This window comes from Vidua chalybeata, chromosome 34, assembly GCF_026979565.1.
Source record: "Vidua chalybeata isolate OUT-0048 chromosome 34, bVidCha1 merged haplotype, whole genome shotgun sequence".
Classification (NCBI taxonomy): Eukaryota; Metazoa; Chordata; class Aves; order Passeriformes; family Viduidae; genus Vidua; species Vidua chalybeata.
The window spans coordinates 282,314-304,561 of record NC_071563.1 but is presented as its reverse complement, the minus strand read 5'-3'; the positions used below and the strand labels follow the sequence as shown (position 1 = coordinate 304,561).

The window sequence follows — 22,248 nt, the reverse complement described above, 5'->3', positions numbered from 1 at the left end:
GGTTTTGGGGTGCTCTGGGATGGTTTGGGTATTTTTGGGGGGTTTTGGGGCAGTTTTGGGCCCCTCCTGAGGGGTTTTTTTTGGGGTCCCTCCCCCACAGAAGGCCCTGCAGCGCCTGGTGAGCAGCGGCTTCACCTGGGGACAAGGTGAGGTCCCCAATGTCACCTGGGGGGTCCCCAATGTCACCTGGGGGTCCTGATCTCACCTGGGGTCACCTGGGGGGTCCCCGATGTCACCTGGGGGGTCCTGATGTCACCTGGGGTCACCTGGGGGGTCCCCGATGTCACCTGGGGGGTCCCCGATGTCACCTGGGGGTCCTGATGTCACCTGGGGACAAGGTGAAGTCCCCGATGTCACCTGGGGTCACCTGGGGGGTCCCCGATGTCACCTGGGGGGGGTCCTGATGTCACCTGGGGGTCCTCAATGTCACTTGGGGTCACCTGGGGGGTCCCGATGTCACCTGAGGGGGGTCCTGATGTCACCTGGGGGGTCCCCAATGTCACCTGGGGGTCCCCAGTGTCACCTGGGGGGTCCTGGTGTCCCCAGTGTCACCTGGTGTCACCTGGGGGGTCCCCAGTGTCACCTGGGGGTCCTGATCTCACCTGGGGGATCCCCAGTGTCACCTGGGGGTCCTGATCTCACCTGGGGTCACCTGGGGGGTCCCCGATGTCACCTGGGGGGGGTCCTGATGTCACCTGGGGGTCCTCAATGTCACTTGGGGTCACCTGGGGGGTCCCGATGTCACCTGAGGGGGGTCCTGATGTCACCTCTGGGGTCCCCAGCATCACCTGGGGGGTCCTGGTGTCCCCAGTGTCACCTGGGGTCACCTGGGGGGTCCCCAGTGTCACCCGTGGTGTTCCCAGTGTCTCCTGAGGGGAGGGGTGGTGTCACCTGGAGGGGTCCTGGGGGTCCCTGATGTCACCTGGGGTGTCCTGTTGTCACCTGGTGTCACCTGGGCTATCCCTGTTGTCACCTGGTGTCACCTGGGGGTGTCCCCACTGTCACCTGGGGTGTCCTGGTGTCACCTGGGGTGTCCTGGTGTCACCTGGGGTGTCCCCAGTGTCACCTGGGGTGTCCTGGTGTCACCTGGGGTGTCCTGGTGTCACCTGGTGTCACCTGGCCTATCCCTGTTGTCACCTGGTGTCACCTGGGGGCGTCGCCATTGTCACCTGGGGTGTTCTGGTGTCACCTGGGGTGTCCCCAGTGTCACCTGGGGTGTCCTGGTGTCACCTGGGCTGTCCCCAATGTCACCTGGGGGGTCCCCATTGTCACCTCGTGTCACCTGGGGTGTTCTGGTGTCACCTGGGCTGTCCCCAATGTCACCTGGGGGGTCCTGGTGTCACCTGGGCTGTCCCCAATGTCACCTGGGGGGTCCCCATTGTCACCTGGTGTCACCTGGGGTGTCCTGGTGTCACCTGAGGGTGTCCCCATTGTCACCTGGGGGTGTCCCGTTGTCACCTGGGCTGTCCCCAGTGTCACACCCAGTGTCACCTGTGGTGTCTCTGTTGTCACCTGGGGTGTTCTGGTGTCCCCAGTGTCACCTGAGGGGAGAGGTGGTGTCACCTGGGCTGTCCCCATTGTCACCTGGGGGGTTCTGGTGTCACCTGAGGGTCCCCAATGTCACCTGGGGGTGTCCAGGTGTCACCTGGGGTGTCCTCAGTGTCACCTGGGGGTGTCCAGGTGTCACCTGGGGTGTCCTCAGTGTCACCTGGGGGTGTCCAGGTGTCACCTGGGGTGTCCTCAGTGTCACCTGGGGGTGTCCCCACTGTCACCTGGGGTGTCCCGTTGTCACCTGGGGGTGTCCCCAATGTCACCTGGGGTGTCCTGGTGTCACCTGAGAGTGTCCCCAGTGTCACCTGAGGGGAGAGGTGGTGTCACCTGGGCTGTCCCCATTGTCACCTGGGGGGTTCTGGTGTCACCTGGGCTGTCCCCGTTGTCACCTGGGCTGTCCCCGTTGTCACCTGGGGGGTTCTGGTGTCACCTGGGGTGTCCCCGTTGTCACCTGGGGGTCTCACCTGTGTCCCCTCTGTGTCCCCAGACCCCCCCCGCAAGCCCCCCCGGCAGCGCTGGTGTTGGGGACCCCGGCCCGAGGGCGGCGCGGTGAGTGACCAGTATGGACCAGTATGGACCAGTATGGACCAGTTCAGACCATTACTGACCAGTATGGACCAGTATGGACCAGTACAGACCAGTATGGACCAGTTCAGACCATTACTGACCAGTATGGACCAGTATGGACCAGTACAGACCAGTATGGACCAGTTCAGACCATTACTGACCAGTATGGACCAGTACAGACCAGTATGGACCAGTTCAGACCATTACTGACCAGTATGGATCAGTATGGACCAGTATGGACCAGTTCAGACCATTACTGACCAGTATGGACCAGTACAGACCAGTACAGACCAGTATAAACCACAATGGACCAGTATAAACCAGTATGGACCAGTATGGACCAGTACAGACCAGTATGGACCAGTAGAGACCGGGTTGGACCAGTACGGACCATTACAGCCCAGTATAAACCAGTACGGACCAGTAGAGACCAGTACAGACCAGTTCAGACCGGTCCCCCCCAATCCCCTCCCAGTTCCCTCCCAATCCTCTCCCAGTCCCTCCCAGTCATTCCCAGTTCATTCCCAGTCCCTCCCAGTTCCCCCCAATCCTCTCCCAGTTCCTCCCAGTTCCCTTCCAATCCCCTCCCAGTTCCCCCCAGTTCGTCCCAGTTCCCTTCCAATCCCCTCCCAGTTCCTCCCAGTCTCTCCCAGCTCATTCCCAGTCCCTCCCAGTTCTCTCCAATCCCCTCCCAGTCCCTCCCAGTTTGTCCCAGTCCCTCCCAGTCCCTCCCAGTTCCCTCCAATCCCCTCCCAGTCCCTCCCAGTTCCTTTCCCAGTTCCTTTCCCAGTCCCTCCCAGTTCATTCCCAGTCCTTCCCAGTCTCTCCCAGTCCCTCCCAGTCCCTCTGAATTCCCTCCCACTTCCCTCCAATCCCCTCCCACTCCCTCCCAGTTTGTCCCAGTCCCTCCCAGTTCCCTCCCAGTTTCCTCCAATCCCCTCCCAGTCTCTCCCAGTTTGTCCCAGTCCCTCCCAGTTCCCTCCAATCCCCTCCCAGTCTCTCCCAGTTTGTCCCAGTCCCTCCCAGTTCCCCAAGTTCCCTTCCAGTTCATTCCCAGTCCCTCCCAGTCCTATCCCAGTCCCTCCCAGTTCCTCCAAGTCCTGTCCCAGTCCCTCCCAGTCCATCCCAGTTTATCCCAGTTCCCCCCAGTTCCCTCCCAGTCTCTCCCAGTTCCCTCCCAGTCCCTCCCAGTTTCTCCCAGTTCCCTCCCAGTTCATTCCCAGTCCCTCCCCAATCCCCTCCCAGTCCCTCCCAGTTCCCTCCCACTTCCCCCCAATCCCCTCCCAGTCTCTCCCAGTTTGTCCCAGTCCTTCCCAGTTCCCCCCAGTTCCCTTCCAGTTCATTCCCAATCCCTCCAGTCCATCCAGTTTATCCCAGTTTCCCCCCAGTTCCCTCCCAGTCCCTCCCAGTCCCTCCCAGTCCATCCCAGTTTATCCCAGTTCCCCCCAGTTCCCTCCCAGTCCCTCCCAGTCCCTCCCAATCCCCTCCCAGTCCCTCCCAGTCCCTCCCAGTCTGACCAGTCCCGGGGTTTTTCCCCATTTCCCCCCCAGGTTTGGGAGCCCGCGGGGGGCCCGGGGGGAGCCCTGGAGCAGCTGCAGCTCAGCAGGTGAGGGGGGGGGGACCCCAAAATCGGGGGGGACCCCAAAATTGGGGGGACCCCAAAAATTGGGGGGGACCTCAAAATTTGGGGAAGGACCCCAGAATTGAGGGGGATCCCAAAAATTCGGGGGGAAACTTCAAAAAATGTGGGGGGGGAGACCCCAAAAATTGAGGAGCACACCCCAAAATTGGGGGGACCCCAAAATTTGAGACCCCAAAAATTGAGGGGCACAACCCAAAATTGGGGGTGGACCCTAAAAATGGGAGGGGGACCCCAGAATTGGGAGGGACCCCCAAAATCTGGGGGGGGGACACCCCCAATAATGGGGGGAACCCAAAAATTTGGGGGGAACACCAAAAATGGGGACCCCAAAATGTGTCAGGGGACTTAGATCCACATTTTGGGGTTCAGGGGGATCTTGGGGTCCCTTTTTGGGGTCCAATTGGTCCTGGGGTCCTTTTTTGGGGTTCAGGGGGGTCTCTGTCCCTTTTTGGGGGGTCTGTGCCCATTTTTGGGGTTCGGGGGGGTCTTCATCCATTTTTGGGGGGTCTGTGCACATTTTGGGGGTTTTGGGGGGGTCTCTGTCCACTTTTTGGGGGGTCTCTCTCCATTTTTGGGGTTCAGGGGGGCTCTGTGCCCATTTTTGGGGTTTTTTTGGGGGGCTCTATGCCCATTTTGGGGGCTCTGTGCCCATTTTTGGGGTTTTTGGGGGGCTCTGTGCCCATTTTGGGGTTTTTTTGGAGGGCTCTGTGCCCATTTTTGTTTTTTTGGGCTGCTCTGTGCCCATGTTGGGGTTTTTTTGGGGGGCTCTATGCCCATTTTGGGGGGCTCTGTGCCCATTTTTGGTTTTTTGGGAGGCTCTGTGCCCATTTTTGGGTTTTTTTGGGGGGCTCTGTGCCCATTTTGGGTTTTTTTGGGGGGCTCTATGCCCATTTTGGGGGCTCTGTGCCCATTTGGTTTTTTTTTTGGGGGGCTCTGTGCCCATTTTGGGGGGCTCTGTGCCCATTTTGTTTTTTTTTGGGGGGCTCAGTGCCCATTTTTGGGGGGGATCTTTGCCCATTTTTGGGTTTTTTTGGGGGCTCCGTGCCCATTTTGGGGTTCTTTGCCCATTTTGGGTTTTTTTGGGGGGCTCTGTGCCCATTTTTTGTTTTTTGGGGGGCTCTTTGTCCATTTGGGGTTTTTTGGAGGCTCTGTGCCCATTTTGGGTTTTTTTTGGGGGGCTCTATGCCCATTTTTGGGGGGCTCTGTGCCCATTTTGGGTTTTTTTTTTGGGGGGGCTCTGTGCCCATTTTTGGTTTTTTGGGAGGCTCTGTGCCCATTTTTGGGTTTTTTTGGGGGCTCTTTGCCCATTTTGGGGCTCTGTGCCCATTTTGGGTTTTTTTGGGGGGCTCTGTGCCCATTTTTGGGTTTTTTTTGGGGCCCTGTGCCCATTTTTGGGGTTCACCTGCCGTCCCTGTGTCCCCGCAGCGGGGAGGGCTCCCCCGAGGACGAGGAGCTGGAGTTGGTGGCCGAGGTTCGCGTGGCGGATTTGGGGGGGCTGGCGGCCGCCTCGGGGCTCCTGCGCAGGGAGCGGCCCTGGAGGGCCCCCAAAGCAGGTGGGGGGATTTCGGGGGGATTTTGGGGTTTTTGGGTGGATTTCGAGTGGATTTTGGGGGTTTTGGGGCATTTGGGGTGGATTTTTGGGGGATTTTTGGGAGGATTTTGCGGGGTTTTGGGGGGATTTTGGAAGGGTTTGGGAGGGGGTTGGGGGGATTTTGGGGCATTTGGGGGAATTTTGGGGATTCTGGGGGATTTTGGGGCATTTGGGGGATTTTTGGGAGGATTTTGCGGGGTTTTGGGGAGATTTTGGAAGGGTTTGGGGGGGTTTGGAGGGATTTTGGGGCATTTGGGGGGGATTTTTGGGAGGATTTTGTGGGGTTTGGGGGAGATTTTGGAAGGGTTTGGGAGGATTTGGGGGGATTTTGGTGCATTTGGGGTGGATTTTTGGGGTTTTTTTGGGAGGATTTTGCGGGGTTTTGGGAGGATTTGGGGAGATTTTGGGGGCATTTGGGGAGATTTTGGGGTGTTTGAGGGGATTTTTGGGATTTTGGGAGGATTTGGGGTGATTTTGGGGCATTTGGGGTGGATTTTTGGGTTTTTTTTTGGGAGGATTTTGCGGGGTTTTGGGAGGATTTGGGGGGATTTGGGGGGGATTTGGGGAGATTTTGGGGTGTTTGAGGGGATTTTGGGGTGGGGTTTGGGGAGGTTTTGGGGGGATTTTGGGAGATATTTTGGAGGGTTTGGGGGATATTTTGAGAGGATTTGAGAGGATTTTCAGGGGTTTGGGGGATATTTTGAGGGGATTTTGGGGGTTTTGGGGATATTTTGGGGGTGTTTTGGGGGATTTGGGGGTGTTTGGGGGGCCGAGGTTCGCGTGGCGGATTTGGGGGGGCTGGCGGCCGCCTCGGGGCTCCTGCGCAGGGAGCGGCCCTGGAGGGCCCCCAAAGCAGGTGGGGGGATTTCGGGGGGATTTTGGGTGAATTTTTGGGGGTTTGGGTGAATTTTGGGGGGAATTTTGGGTGGACTTTGGGGTGATTTTGGGGCATTTGGGGTGGATTTTTGGTTTTTTTTTCGGAGGTTTTAGGAGGATATTGCGGGGTTTTGGGGGGATTTTGGGAGATATTTTGGGGGTTTTGGGGGGGGGTTTGAGGGGATTTGAGGGAATCTTTATAGGATTTAAGACAGAAATGGGATATTTTGGCTGGAAATGGGGGATTTTGGGTTGAAATGGGGAATTTGGGCTGGAAATGGGGGATTTTGGGTCGAAATGGGACATTTTAGCTGGAAATGGGGGATTTGGGGCGGGAAATGGGGGATTTTGGCTGGAAATGGGGGATTTTGGGGTGCAAATGGGACATTTTGGCTGGAAATGGGGGATTTAGGGGTGCAGTGGGGGATTTTGGGCTGGAAATTGGGAGTTTTGGGCTGGAAATCGTGGATTTTGGTTGGAAACGGGGGATTTTGGGCTGGAAATGGGGAATTTTGGGCTGGAAATGGGGATTTTGGGGTGCAATGGGGTATTTTGGGGTGCAATGGGGGATTTTGGGGTGCAAATGGGGCATTTTGGGGTGCCATGGGGAATTTGGGGCTGGAAATCGTGGATTTTGGTTGGCAATGGGGCATTTTGGGGTGCAAATGCGGGATTTTTGGGATGCAAATGCGGGATTTTGGGCTGGAAATGGGGGATTTTGGGGTGCAATGGGGGATTTGGGGTGCAAATGCGGGATTTTGGTTGGCAATGGTGGATTTTGGGGTGCAAATGCGGGATTTTTGGGATGCAAATGCGGGATTTTGGGGTGCAATGGGGGATTTGGGGTGCAAATGCGGGATTTTTGGGATGCAAATGCGGGATTTTGGGCTGGAAATGGGGATTTTGGGGTGCAATGGGGGATTTTGGGGTGCAAATGCGGGATTTTGGTTGGCAATGGTGGATTTTGGGGTGCAAATGGGGGATTTTGGGGTGCAAATGTGGGAATTTTGGGTTGCAATGGGGCATTTTGGGTTGCAATGGGGGCATTTTGGGTTGCAATGGGGGGATTTTGGGTTGCAATGTGGGAATTTTGGGTGCAATGGGGCATTTTGGGGTGCAAATGCAGGATTTTGGGGTGCAATGGGGCATTTTGGGATGCAATGGGGCATTTTGGGTTGCAATGGGGGCATTTTGGGTTGCAATGGGGGGATTTTGGGGGGCTCTTTTTAGGATTTAGTGCCACCTCCCGCTCCTGGCCCGGCTCCCTCACGCTCCTCTCCCCCCTCCCCAGGTCACCTCCCCGGCTCCTCCTCCCGCCGCTGGCGCGTCCCCGGGGGTCCCCCATCCCCCCCGGGCCCCCCCGCCGGGACCCCCCCGGCTCCGCCCCTCCCCCACCGGACCCGCCGAGCCCCTCCCCCAACCCCGGGCCGGCCTCGACGTCCCCGGGGACCCCGAGCGGCCGCTCCGGGGGGACCGGGGGGACCCCAACAACAACAACAACAACAACAACAACGACCCCCCCAACCCCCTCCCGCCAGCCGGGACGAGCCCGGCCGCACCCACCCGCCGGAAAAAGCCGATTCTTCCTCATCCTCCTCTTCCTCCTCTTCTTCCTCCCGCTCTTCCTCCTCGTCCGCCTCCTCTTCCTCGGGCCCCCCGCCCGGTTCCGCCCGGCCCCGCTCGCCGTCCCTGGATATTTATGATCCTTTCCACCCCACCGACGAGGAGAACCCGGGCCTGGGGGGCGGCGGAGGGGCCCCCCCGGAATTCGGCTACGGCGGCGGCGGCGGCGCCGCCTCCTCTTCCTCGCCCGGCAAAGAGGCCGAAGGCCGGCAGGACCAGAAGTACGACCCCTTCGACCCCACGGGCTCCAACCCCAGCTCGTCGCGCAGCAGCCCCAGCCCCGAGGAGGAGGAGGAGGAGGAGGAGGAGGAGGAGGAAGAGGAGGAGGAGGAGGAGGAGGAGGAAGAGGAGGAGGAGGAGGAGGAGGAGGAAGAGCCGCCGGCGCTGCCCGACGTTTCCCACAGCATCAGCCGCATCTCGGAGACCTTGGCCGGCATCTACGACGACAACAGCCTGAGCCAAGACTTCGAGAAAGACCCGGAACCGGGACCCCCGAAAACGCCCCCGAACCCGCCCGGCGCCGACTCCACCCTGCCCGAGGAGGAGGAAGAGGAGGAGGAGGAGGAGGAGGAAGAGGAGGAGGAGGAGGAGGAGGAAGAGCGGGAGGAAGGCTCCTCGCCGCGCCGCCCCGCCGCCGCCGAGCCGCGCCGCCGCGTCTTCGTGGTGGATCTGGGCGGCAAAGGCCGCGCCGAGAGCGAGGCGCACCCCAAGTTCGACGGCAAGCTCTCCTTGGAGGTGGTGACGGCCGGCAACCCCAAAGCGCCCCAAATCCCGCCGCCGGCGCCGCCGCAGCCCCGCGCCGCCACCGGCGCCGCCGCCGGGACGCCCAAACCCTCCCGGCACCGCGGGCGCCGCGAGTGGGGCACGCCGGGGGACTCGGAGATCGAGGAGGGCGAGATCGTGCAGCCCGAGGAGGAGCGCTTCAGCCCGCTGCGCATCTTCCGCGGCGCCGCCGGCGCCGCCGGAGCCGCCGGCGCCGCCCGCGGCCGCGCGCCGGAGCCGCGAGCCCCGCGGCTGCCCGAGGGCGGCGACGACTTCCTGTCGCTGCACGCCGATTCGGACGAAGAGGCCGATTTCGGCGCCGAATCCCAACCGGATCCGCGCTGGAAAGGCGGCGCCGGCGGCGGCTCCGACCTGCGGCGCAAAATCCTGAGCCAGCGCCGGCTCCGCGCGCCGCCGTCGCCGCGCTCGCCCTCGGCGGCGTCCCGCAAGAAATCCAAGCGGTCCCGCGAGCGCGGCGGCTCCGGCGGCGCCTGGGCCGGCGCCAAGAAAGCGCCGGAGCCGGCGCCGAAATCCAAGGAGCGTCACCGGCGCCGCGGCTCGCGGTCGCGCTCGCGCCGGCGCTCGTGGTCGCGGCGGTCGCGCTCGCGGGAGAAGCGGCGGCGCCGGCGTTCCGGCAGCTCCGGGCGCTCGCGGCACAAGGAGAAGCACCGGGGCGAGAAGAAGAAGAAGAAGCAGCGCTCGAGGTCCAGGGAGCGCCGCGGGTCCCGGCGCGACGGCGAGGGCAAGGCGGAGAAGGGCGAGGGCGCGCGGCGCCGCGAGCCCCGCGCCGTGGTGCCGCCCTCGGTGCAGGAGCTCAACGACTCCGACCTGTTCGCCATCAAAAGGACCATCACGGTGAACCGGCGCGCCGCCGCCGCCACGCCCGAGCCCAAGCGCGAGGTGCTCTACGACTCGGAGGGGTTGAGCTTCGAAGGCTTCTCCGACCGCGAGCACGCCGAGTTCCCGGCGCGCAAAACCGAGGCGCGGCCGGCGCCGCCGGAGCCCGGCAAGAAGGAGAAGGAGAGGAAGCGGAGCCGGCCCGAGGAGCGGCCGGCGGGGAGGGAGAAGTACAAGAAGAAGTTCAAGGATTACGCCGAGCCCGCGGCGGCTGAGGCGGGGAAGAGCAAGGAGAAGCAGCGGGAAAAAGCCGGGCGCAAAGGCAAAACGGGCGGGGGGCACAAGGAAGGGGCGGAAACGGCGGCGCCGAAACCGCCGGCGCCGGCGGCGCCGCCGCGCAAGGTGAAGCTGCAGTCCAAGGTGTCGGTGCTGATCCGCGAGGGCGTCAGCTCCACCACCACGCCCGGCAAGGACGGCGGCGGCGGCGCCGGCATCGGGGTGAAGTTCGCCCGCGACGCCGAGAGCCGCGCGGCGTTCCTCAAGGCGGAGGAGAAGGCGGAGAAAGGCACCCCCAAAAACGAGGGGCAGCCCCGAAGCGACGGGGGGGTGAAACCGCGCAAGGCGAAGCCCCCCAAGGCCAAGGGGGGCGTGAAGAAGGTCAAGGCCAAAGCCAAGGGCGAGGCGCGCAAGAAGAGGAAGGCCAAGGCCAAGAGCGGCGGCGCTTTGAAGAAATCCAAGGCCGACAGCCAAAGCGCCGCGACCCCCCCTCTACGCCTGCCCCCCAAAACCGAACCCGCCTGGTCTGGCTCGGAGAAATCCGCCGGCGGCACCCCGAAACCGCCCAGCCCCCCTTCCCCGGCCGCCGCCGCCCCCAAAGGCGCCGCGGGCGCCGCGGCCGCGCCGGCCGAGCGCGAGCTGACGCCGGACTCGCAGACGGTGGACAGCAGCTGCAAGACCCCCGACGTGTCCTTCCTGCCCGAGGAGGGCGCCGGGGGACCCCCCCAGACGGCGGGGACAGAGGGGACGGCGACGGGGGACCCCCCCGGAGGGGACCCCGAGGCCGACAGCCGCTGCGAGGGGAAGGACGAGGCGGGCAGAGCCCCGGCGGCGCCGGCGGCGGCGCCGGCGGCGGCGGCGGCGGCGGGGGGCTGGAGCCTGCAGGGCGGCGTGGACTGCGCCACCAGCGGCGTGTTGGCACGTAGGTGACGTTTTTGGGGACGTTTTTTTTGGGGGGGTGGGTGCGGGGGTGTCGCTCCCCGGTAGCGGGGGGGGGGTAACGGGGGTGTTTTGGTGTCACCGGCAGTGACGGCGCTGCTGTTCAAGATGGAGGAGGCCAACCTGGCCAGCAGGGCCAAGGCGCAGGAGCTGATCCAGGCCACCAACCAGGTGGGGACAGCGGGAGGGGACACGGGAGGGGACACCCGGACTGGGGGGGGACACCGGGAGGGGACATGGGGACACTCAGAGTGGGGGGACACCAGGAGGGGACATGGGGACACCCAGAGTCAGGGGGGACACCGGAGGGGACATGGGGACACCCAGAGTGGGGGGGACACTGGGAGGGGACATGGGGACACCCAGAGTCGGGGGGACACCGGGAGGGGACATGGGGACACCCGGACTGGGGGGGACACAGGGTGGGGACATGGGGACACCCAAACTGGGGGGGGACACTGGGAGGGGACACCTGGACTGGGGGGGACAGCGGGAGGGGACATGGGGACACCCGGACTGGGGGGGACACTGGGAGGGGACACCTGGACTGGGGGGACACTGGGAAGGGACATGGGGACACTCAGAGTGGGGGGGGACACCGGGAGGGGACACCCGGACTGGGGGGACAGGGAGAGGGGACATGGGGACACTCAGAGTGGGGGGGACACCGGGAGGGGACATGGGGACACCCAAACTGGGGGGACACCAGGAGGGGACACCCGGACTGGGGTGGGACAGGGAGAGGGGACATGGGGACACTCAGAGTGGGGGGGACACGGGGACCCCTAAAGTGGGGGGACACCAGGAGGGGACACCGGGAGAGGACACGAGGACACCTGGACTGGGGACATGGGGACACCCAAACTGGGGGGGGACACCGGGAGGGGACATGGGGACCCCTAAAGTGGGGGGACACCAGGAGGGGACACCGGGAGAGGACACGGGGTCACCTGGACTGGGGTGGGACAGGGAGAGGGGACATGGGGACACTCAGAGTGGGGGGGACATTGGGAGGGGACGTGGGGACACCCAAACTGGGGGGGGACACAGGTTGGGGACACCAGGACTGGGGGGGGACACCGGGAGAGGACAAAGGGACTCCTGAAGAGGGGGGGGACGTGGGGAGGGGACACGGGGACGCCCAGAATTGGGGGGGGGGGGGACACCGGAGGGGGACATGGAGAGGGGCATGGGGACCCCTAAACTGGGGGGGGACACCGGGAAGGGACACCTGGACTTGAGGGGGACACAGGAGGGGACAGAGGGACCCCCCCAAACTGGGATGGGACAGGGGGAGGAGCCAAGCGCCCCCCATGCCACCCCCCCCCCCCCTCCTCGCCAAAAATTCCCCGATTTTATTTTATTTTAATTTTTTTTTGGCAGATCCTGAGCCACAGCAAGGCGGCCCCTCCCCCCCTGGGCCCCTCCCAGCCTCCCCCCGCCCCCCCCGGGCCCCCCCAGGCCCCCCCCCCGTACCTGCTGCCCCTCGGGGGGGGCCCCCCCGCGCCCCCCACCCCCACCCTGCCCGGCCTGGGGGGGCCGGGGGCGGCCGGGGGGGGCACGGCCGGACCCCCCCTGTACGGAGGGGACAGGAGGGACAGCGAGGGCAGAGGGGACAGCGACAAGGTACGGGGACATCGGGGGGGCTTGGGGACATCGGGGACATCGGGGGGGCTTGGGGACATCGGGGACATTGGGGGGGAGGGGGGACATCGGGGACATCGGGGGGGCTTGGGGACATCGGGGGGGCTTGGGGGGATTGGGGGGGCTTGGGGGGATTGGGGACATTGGGGACATTGGGGATTTGGGGACAACGGGGGGGATTGGGGACATGGGGACATTGGAGGGACAGCGAGGGCAGAGGGGACAGCGACAAGGTATGGGGACATCGGGGGCTTGGGGACATCGGGGGGGCTTGGGGACATCGGGGACTTCGGGAGGGCTTGGGGACATCGCGGGGGAGGGGGGACATTGGGGACATCGGGGGGATTGGGGGGATTGGGGACATTGGGGACAGCGGGGGTTTGGGGACAGCGGGGAGGCTTGGGGACATTGGGGGGACAGCGAGGGCAGAGAGGACAGCGACAAGTACGGGGACATTGGGGACATCGGGGGGGCTTGGGGGGGATTGGGGACATTGGGGACGTCGGGGGGGAGTGGGGACATCAGGGACATTGGGGGGCTTGGGGACATTGGGGGGGATTGGGGACGTTGGAGGGACAGCGGGGACAATGGGAACATGGGGACATTGGGGTGATTGGGGACATTGGGAGGGCTTGGGGACAGTGGGGGGATTGGGGACATTGGGGACAGCGCGGGTTTGGGGACAACGGGGGACATCGGGGACATTGTGGGGACAGCGAGGGCAGAGGGGACAGCGACAAGGTACGGGGACATCGGGGACGTCGGGGGGACAAGGGGACATCGGGGACGTCGGGGGGTGTGGGGACATTGGGGGGATTGGGGACAGCAGGGGTTTGGGGACATTGGGATTGGGGGAGCTTGGGGACATCGGGGGGGATTGGGGACATTTGGGGACATTTGGGGACATTGGGGGGACAGGGCCACGGAGAGGGCGGTGACAGGGCCACTTCTGTTGATGACGTCACGGGGGCCTTGTGGTCACCCCAAATTCCCTGGGATGGCCACAGGGTCACCGTGGTCACCCCAAATTAGCCCCGTGACCCCGTGGTGACCCCATGACCTTGGGATGACCCCGGGTGACCCCTGTGTGACCCCGGGTGACCTCATGGTGACCCCATGACCTCGTGGTGACCCTGGGTGACCCCGTGACCTCCTGATGACCCCGTGGTGACCCTGTGACCTCTGGGTGACCCCTGTGTGACCCCGAGTGACTTCAGATGACCCTGTGACCTTGTGGTGACCCCATGACCTCATGGTGACCCCGTGACCCCACAATGACCCATGGTGACCCCGTGTGACCCCACGGTGACCCCATGACCCCATGGTGACCCTGGGTGACCCTGTGACCACATGATGACCCCGTGACCTCGTGGTGACCCTCTGTGACCCCGTGACCCCTGTGTGACCCCGAGTGACTTCAGATGACCCTGTGACCTTGTGGTGACCCCGGGTGACCCCACGATGACCTTGTGGTGACCCTGTGGTGACCCCATGGCCACATGATGACCTCGTGATGACCCCGTGGTGACCTCGGGTGACCCCAGGACCTCATAGTGACCCTGGGTGACCCCCGGGTGACCCCATGACCCCGTGGTGACCCCGTGACCCCACAGTGACCCATGGTGACCCCTGGGTGACCCCATGACCCCTGTGTGACCTCATGGTGACCCTGGGTGACCTCACCATGACCCCACGGTGACCCCGTGACCCCATGGTGACCCCATGATCACATGATGACCCTGTGACCTTGTGGTGACCCTGTGGTGACCCTGTGACCTCTGGGTGACCTCGTGGCGACCCCATGACCTCATGGTGACCCTGGGTGACCCCATGACCTCCTGATGACCTCGTGGTGACCTCTGGGTGACCCCGGGTGACCCCATGACCCCACAATGACTCCGTGGTGACCCCATGGTGACCCTGTGGTGACCTCGTGGTGACCCCATGACCCCATGATGACCTCGTGATGACCCCATGACCTTATTGTGACCCCGTGACCCCACGATGACCCATGGTGACCCCATGGTGACCCCGTGACCCCACAATGACCCCACGGTGACCCCATGACCTCACGATGACCCCGGGTGACCCCATGTGACCTCGTGATGACCCCGTGGTGACCCCGGGTGACCCCACGATGACCTCGTGGTGACCCCGGGTGACCCCACGATGGCCCACGGTGACCCCGTGGTGACCTTGTGGTGAAACCCCATGATGACCCACGGTGACCCCATGACCCCGGTGTGACCCCGTGACCTCGTGGTGACCCCTGTGTGACCCCGGCGTGACCCCGGCGTGACCCCGGCGTGCCCCCGCAGTACCTGCAGAAGCTGCACACGCAGGAGCGCGCGGTGGAGGAGGTGAAGCTCGCCATCAAACCCTTCTACCAGCGCAAGGACATCAGCAAGGAGGAGTACAAGGACATCCTGCGCAAGGCCGTGCACAAGGTGACCAAAAACGGGGGGAAAACGGGCAAAAACGGGAAAAAACGGGAAAAAACGGGCAAAAAACGGGAAAAAATGGGCAAAAATTGGGAAAAAATGGGCAAAAATTGGGGGAAAATGGATACAGGGAAATGCAAGGACATCCTGAGCAAGGCCGTGCACAAGGTGACCCAAAACGGGGGGAAAACGGGAAAAAACGGGAAAAAACGGGAAAAAATGGGCAAAAATTGGGAGAAAATGGGCAAAAATATTGGGGGAAAGTGGGCAAAAATTGGGGGAAAATGGGCAAAAATTGGGAGAAAATAGAGGTCTACATGTGCAAGGACATCCTGCGCAAGGCCGTGCACAAGGTGACCAAAAATGGGGGGAAAACGGGAAAAAACGGGGGAAAATTGGGAGAAAATGGGCAAAAATTGGGGGAAAACGGGAAAAAATTGGGGGAAAATGGGCAAAAATTGGGGGAAAATGGGGGAAAATTGAGGGAAATAGAGATCTAGAGTGCAAGGACATCAGCAAGGAGGAGTGCAAGGACATCCTGCACAAGGCCGTGCACAAGGTGACCCAAAACGGGGGGAAAACGGGCAAAAACGGGAAAAAACTGGAAAAAATGGGCAAAAATTGGGGGAAAACGGGCAAAAATTGGGGGAAAATGGGCAAAAATTGGGAGAAAATGGGCAAAAATTGGAGTAAAACAGTCAAAAAACGGGGCAAAATGGGCAAAAATTGGGATAAAATAGAGATCTACATGTGCAAGGACATCCTGAGCAAGGCTGTGCACAAGGTGACACAAAATGGGGGGAAAACGGGAAAAAACGGGAGAAAATGGGAAAAAATGGGCAAAAACTGGGAGAAAATGGGAAAAAATTGGGGGAAAATGGGCAAAAATTGGGGGAAAATGGGCAAAAATTGGGGGAAAATAGAGATCTACAGCACAAGGACATCAGCAAGGAGGAGTACAAGGACATCCTGCGCAAGGCCGTGCACAAGGTGCCCCAAAACGGGGGGAAAACGGGCAAAAACGGGAAAAAACGGGAGAAAATGGGAGAAAACTGAGAGAAAATGGGCAAAAAATGGAGTAAAACAGTCAAAAAACGGGGGAAAATGGGCAAAAATTGGGATAAAATAGAGATCTACATGTGCAAGGACATCCTGAGCAAGGCTGTGCACAAGGTGATCAAAAATGGGGGGAAAACGGGGAAAAACGGGAAAAAACGGGAGAAAATTGGGAGAAAATGGGGAAAAATTGGGAGAAAATGGGCAAAATTTGGGGGAAAATGGACACCTAGCAATGCAAGAACATCCTGCGCAAGGGCGTGCACAAGGTGACACAAAACGGGGGGAAAACGGGGAAAAACGGGAAAAAATGGGGGAAAATTGGGAGAAAATAGAGAAAAAATGGGGAGAAAAGTGAAAAAATGGGTGGAAATAGTGAAAAATTGGGGAAAAGGGTGAAAAATTGGGAGAAAATAGAGAAAAAATGGGGAAAATTGTCACAAATTGGGGAAAACGGGCAAAAATTGGGAGAAAATTGTGAAAAATTGGGAGAAAATAGAGAAAAATTGGGAGGAAATAGCCAAAATTGGGTGAAATAGTGAAAAAATTTAGAAAAATTGTCAAAAATTGGGTGAAAATTGTCAAAAATTGGTAGAAAATCATGAAAAATTGGGAGAAAATCCTGAAAAATCAGGAGAAAATAGAGAAAAAATGGGGAGAAAAGTGAAAAAATGGGTGGAAATAGTGAAAAATTGGGGAAAAGAGTGAAAAATTGGGAGAAAATAGAGAAAAAATGGGGGAAATTGTCACAAATTGGGGAAAACGGGCAAAAATTGGGAGAAAATAGAGAAAATTGGAAGAAACTTGTGAAAAATAGGGAGAAAATAGTGAAAAATTGGTAGAAAATAGAGAAAAATTGGGAGAAAATAGTGAAAAATTGGGGAAAATAGACAAAAACGGGGAGAAAATAGTGAAAATTGGAAAAAAATTGTGAAAAATTTTGAGAAAATCGTGAAAAATTGGGGAAAATAATGAAAAATTGGAGGAAAATAATGAAAAATTGGGAGAAAATAGAAAAAATGGGAAGAAAATTGTGAAAAATTGGGAGAAAATTGTGAAAAATTGGGGAAAATAATGAAAAATCGGGAGAAAATCGTGAAAAATGGGGAGAAAATAGTGAAAAATTGGAAGAAAATTGTGAAAAATTGGGGAAAATAATGGAAAATTGGAGGAAAATAATGAAAAATTGGGAGAAAATTGTGAAAAATTGGGAGAAAATAGTGAAAAAATGGGGAAAATAGTCAAAAATTGGGAGAAAATAGAGGAAATTGGGAGAAAATCGTGAAAAATCGGGAGAAAATTGTGAAAAATTGGGGAAAAATAGTCAAAAATTGGGAGAAAATAGAGAAAATTGGAAGAAAATTGTGAAAAATTGGGAGAAAATAGTCAAAAATTGGGAGAAAATTGTGAAAATTTGGGGAAAATAGTCAAAAATTGGGAGAAAATAGAGAAAATGGGAAGAAAATCGTGAAAATTTGGGGGGAAATGGACAAAACGTGGGAGCAAAGCGACCTCTACCAGCACAAGGACATCACCCGAAACACCAAAATTCCCCAAATTTCCCCAAAATTCCCCAAAATTTGGTTTTTTTTCCCCCAGATCTGCCACAGCCGCAGCGGCGAGATCAACCCGGTGAAGGTGACGCGCCTGGTGAGCGCCTACGTGCAACGCTACAAATACTTCCGCAAGCGCGGCCGCCGCGGCGCCGCCCCGGCCCCGCCTGACACCCCCCAAAACCCCTCAGCCCCCCAAAAATCCCCGGGGGGCAACGCCCCGCCCGCCCTGCCCCTCCCCCCGCTGTAAATACACCCCAAAAAAGGCAAAAAAACCCGACAAAAATCCCCTAAAAAAAACCCAAATTTCATCCTCCCCGTCGTCCCCCCCCCGCGCGCGCGGAGAGGAATGGTTTGGTCCGGTTGGGTGTGGCCGTGGGCGGGGCCGGATTTGCTCGGATTTGACCCAAATTTTGCCCCCGAGCGGAATTTTTCTCCCCCCCTCCCCTCCCCCGCCCCCGCGCGCGCGTCGGAAGTTGTGAGATAAACGGAGTTTGGCCACGAGGAGGCGCCGCGGGGTTTTTATTTGGGGGGGGAAAAATCGGGGGGTTGCCCAAAAAAAAAATTTGGTGGGAAGTGGTAAAAAAATTGGGGTGGGAATCCCAAAAATTGGGGAAAAAAAAGGGGAAAAATTGGGGTGGGAATCTTAAAAATTGGGGAAAAAAGGGGAAAAATTGGGGTGGGAATCCCAAAAATTGGGAAAAAAAAGCCAAAAAATTGGGGTGGGAATCTTAAAAATTGGGAAAAAAGGGGAAAAATTGGGGTGGGAATCTTAAAAATTGGGGTGGGAATCCCAAAAATTGGGGAAAAAAGGTGAAAATTGGGGTGGGAATCCCAAAAATTGGGGTGGGAATCCCAAAAATTGGGAAAAAAAAAAAAAAGAAATTGGGGTGGGAATTCCAAAAATTAGGAAAAGAAAAGCCAAAAAATTGGGGTGGGAATCCCAAAAATTGGGAAAAAAAGGTGAAAAATTAGGGTGGGAATCTTAAAAATTGGGAAAAAAAGCCAAAAAATGGAGCGGGAATCTTAAAATTGGGGAAAAAATGGGGTGGGAATCCCAAAAATTGGGAAAAAAAGGGGAAAATTGGGGTGGGAATCTTAAAATTGGGAAAAAAAGCCAAAAATTGGGGTGGGAATCTTAAAATTGGGGTGGGAATTCCAAAAATTGGAAAAAAAAAACCCAAAAAATTGGGGTGGGAATCCCAAAAATTGGGAAAAAAAAAAAAAAAAAAAATTGGGGTGGGAATCCCAAGAATTGGGGTGGGAATCCTAAAAATTGGGGAAAAAAAGGTGAAAATTGGGGTGGGAATCCCAAAAATTGGGAAAAAAAAGCCAAAAAATTGGGGTGGGAATCTTAAAATTGGGGAAAAAAGCCAAAAAATTGGGGTGGGAATTCCGAAAATTGGGAAAAGAAAAGCCAAAAAAATTGGGATGGGAATCTTAAAATTGGGGGAAAAATGGGGTGGGAATCCCAAAAATTGGGAAAAAAAGCCAAAAAAATGGGAAAAAAAAGCCAAAAAATTGGGGTGGGAATTCCAAAAATTGGGAAAAAAAAACCCAAAATTGAGGGGGGGGGAGGGGCTGGAATGTTCCATTGTGGGGGGAGGGGGGGAGGGGCTGGAATGTTCCAGTTGGGAGGGGGGGGGCTGGAATGTTCCATTGTGGGAGGAGGGGCTGGAATGTTCCATTGGGGTCAGGGGGGAGGGGAGGGGCTGGAATGTTCCAATTGAGGGGGGGAGGGGCTGGAATGTTCCATTGAGGAGGGAGGGAGGGGCTGGAATGTTCCATTTTGGGATTGGGGAGGGGTTGGAATGTTCCAATTGAGGGGAGGAGGGAGGGGCTGGAATGTTCCAGTTGTGGGGGAGGGGCTGGAGTGTTCCATTGAGGTCGGGGGGAGGGGCTGGAATGTTCCATTGCGGATTTGGGGGTGGAGACAGAAATCCCCCCCCCCCCCCGCGCGCGAAGGGGGCGTGGTCTCTCGGAGGGGGCGTGGCCCGCGTGGGCGTGGCCAGGGGGGTTAAAGGCGGCCCCGGGGGGGGGAGGGGGCATTCGGGACCCCCCCGTTCGCCGCCGCCATGCCCGAGGCCAAGGCCGGTAATTAACGGGGCTAATTAGCGAAGCCCTTAATGAGCTCACTCATTAATGGCCTTGGGGGTCATTAATTCCTTTGTTTCCTTTAATTTCTTTAATTTCTTTTATTTCTTTCAATTCTTTATTTTCTTTACTTCTTTAATTGGTTGAATTAATGGCGTTAATTAATTAATTAACCAGGGTGATTAATGGGCTTGGGGTGATTAATTTATTTTGTTTCTTTAATTTTTTATTACTGTTCATTTATTTGATTTGCTTCATTAATTATTGGTGTTAATTAACGAGAGTGATTAGGGGTGTTAATTAATTATCGAGGTGATAATGAGGGGGAATTACCCATTAATTACCCATTAATTGCCCACTAATTAACCACTAATTGCCCATTAATTACCCACTAATTACCCACTAATTGCCCATTAATTACCCACTAATTACCCATTAATTACATACTAATTGCCCATTAATTACCTACTAATTACCCATTAATTACCCACTAATTACCCATTAATTACCCACTAATTGTCCATTACTTACCCACTAATTACCCATTAATTACCCACTAATTGTCCATTAATTACCCACTAGTTGCCCACTAATTACCCACTAATTGCCCATTAATTACCCACTAATTGCCCATTAATTACCCACTAATTGCCCACTAATTGCCCACTAATTACCCATTAATTACCCACTAATTACCCACTAATTGCCCACTAATTACCCACGAATTACCCATTAATTACCCACTAATTACCCATTAATTACCTATTAATTACCCATTAATAACTCGTTAATAATCCATTAATTACTCGTTAATTACACGTTAATTACCCAGTAATCACTCCTTAATTACCCATTAATCACCGATTAATTATTCATAAATTACCCGTTCATTTCCCATTAATTACACATTAATCCCTGATTAATTATTCATTAATTACCCGTTCATTTCCCATTAATTACCCATTAATCCCTGATTAATTATTCATTAATTACCCGTTCACTTCCCATTAATTACCCATTAATTACTCATTAATTATTCATTAATTACCCACTAATTACCCGTTAATGACCATTTCTTAAGGAGCAGATGAATTAATAGCGAGGAGGAATTAACCCGGGAGGGCAATTAATGGAAATATTTAATTCTATGCTTAATTAATGGAGCTAATTAATGCTCGGGATCATTTGGGAAGGGCGGGGCGAATTTTTGGGGCCATTTTTTGGGGTGAAAATCGCGAATTTTTGGGGTAAAAAAAATGCGGATTTTTGGGGTTAATTTTAGGTGAAAAAAGTGAATTTTGGGGGCGATTTTTGGGGTGTAAAAATGCGAATTTCGGGGGTGAAAATGTGAATTTTTTGGGGTGAAAAGCGCAAATTTTGGGGTGCAAAAAGCGATTTTTTTAAGGGTGTAAAAATGCAATTTTGGGGGGGGATTTTGAGGTGTAAAAATGGGATTTTTTGTGTGTAAAATGGGATTTTTGGGGGTGTAAAATGCGAATTTTTGTGGTGTAAAATGCGATTTTTTGAGGTGTAAAAAAGGATTTTTCGGGATGTAAAAAGCGAATTTTTTTGGAGTGTAAATCTGCAAATTTTGGGGTGTAAAAATGGGATTTTTTTGAGGTGTAAAATATGAGTTTTTGGGGTGATTTTGGGGTGTAAAAAGCAAATTATTGGGGTGGAAATCTGCAAATTTTGGGGTGTAAAAAGTGATTTTTTGGGATGTAAAATGCGATTTTTTGGGGTGTAAAAAGCAAAATTTTTGGGGTGAAAAAGCGAAATTTTTGGGGTGTAAAGAGCGAATTTTTTGGGGTGATTTTGAGATGTAAAAATGGGATTTCTTGGGGTGCAAAAAGCGAATTTTGGGGCTGATTTTGGGGTGATTTTTTGGGGTGTAAAAAGCGAATTTCTGGGGTGATTTTGGGGTGCAAAAAGCGAATTTTTTGGGGTGTAAAAAGCGAATTTTTTGGGGTGATTTTGGGGTGATTTTTTGGTGTAAAAAGCGAATTTTTTGGGCTGATTTTGAGGTGACTTTGGGGTGTAAAAAGCGACTTTTTGGGGTGATTTTTTGGTGTAGAAAGCGACTTTTTTGGGGTGTAAAAAGCGAATTTTTTGGGCTGATTTTGGGGTGATTTTGGGGTGTAAAAAGCGAATTTTTGGGGTGTAAAAAGCGAATTTTTTGGGCTGATTTTGGGGTGATTTTTTGGTGTAAAAAGCGAATTTTTGGGCTGATTTTGGGGTGTAAAAAGCGAATTTTTGTGGTGATATTGGGGTGATTTTTTGGTGTAAAAAGCGAATTTTTGGGTGTAAAAAGAGAATTTTTGGGGTGTAAAAAGCAAATTTTTTGGGCTGATTTTGGGGTGATTTTGGGGTGTAAAAAGCGAATTTTTGGGCTGATTTTGGGGTGATTTTGGGGTGTAAAAAGCGAATTTTTTGGGGTGATTTTGGGGTGATTTTTGGGTGTAAAAAGCGACTTTCGGGGGTGCTGACTCGGCGCTTTCGGGGTGTCGCCGTCACCGTCGGTGTCACCCGGGGGGGGGAGGGGAGGTGACACCTGAGCCCCCCCCACAGGTGGCGGCCGCTAAATCGGGGGGGGGGGGGAGGGGACAGTTTTTTTTGGGGGGGGGGGTGACAATTTTGGGGGGTGACATCTTCAGTGGGGGGGGGGTGGGACAATTTTTTTTTGGGGGGGGTGAAAATTTTGGGGATGACATTTTCAATGGGGGGTGACAATTTTTTGGGGGGGGGTTGGGGCAATTTTGGGGGTGACATTTTGGGGGGGGTTGTGACAATTTGGGG

The 22,248-nt window shown here is 56.3% G+C and overlaps 1 protein-coding gene across 1 annotated transcript in view; it reads left to right on the top strand.

The window, feature by feature from the left end:
* Positions 1–17,862, top strand: part of SCAF1 (SR-related CTD associated factor 1) — an 18,535-nt gene extending 673 nt beyond the window's left edge. The window contains exons 2-11 of the mRNA XM_053968359.1: positions 72–146; positions 2,039–2,100; positions 3,669–3,724; positions 5,186–5,313; positions 6,118–6,207; positions 7,519–10,647; positions 10,753–10,835; positions 12,048–12,290; positions 14,627–15,739; positions 17,405–17,862. Coding sequence (XP_053824334.1) covers positions 72–146; positions 2,039–2,100; positions 3,669–3,724; positions 5,186–5,313; positions 6,118–6,207; positions 7,519–10,647; positions 10,753–10,835; positions 12,048–12,290; positions 14,627–15,058 — 4,298 coding nt within the window. The 3' untranslated portion in view covers positions 15,059–15,739; positions 17,405–17,862. The remainder of the gene's footprint in view (positions 1–71; positions 147–2,038; positions 2,101–3,668; positions 3,725–5,185; positions 5,314–6,117; positions 6,208–7,518; positions 10,648–10,752; positions 10,836–12,047; positions 12,291–14,626; positions 15,740–17,404) is intronic.
* Positions 17,863–22,248: the final 4,386 nt, after the last annotated feature.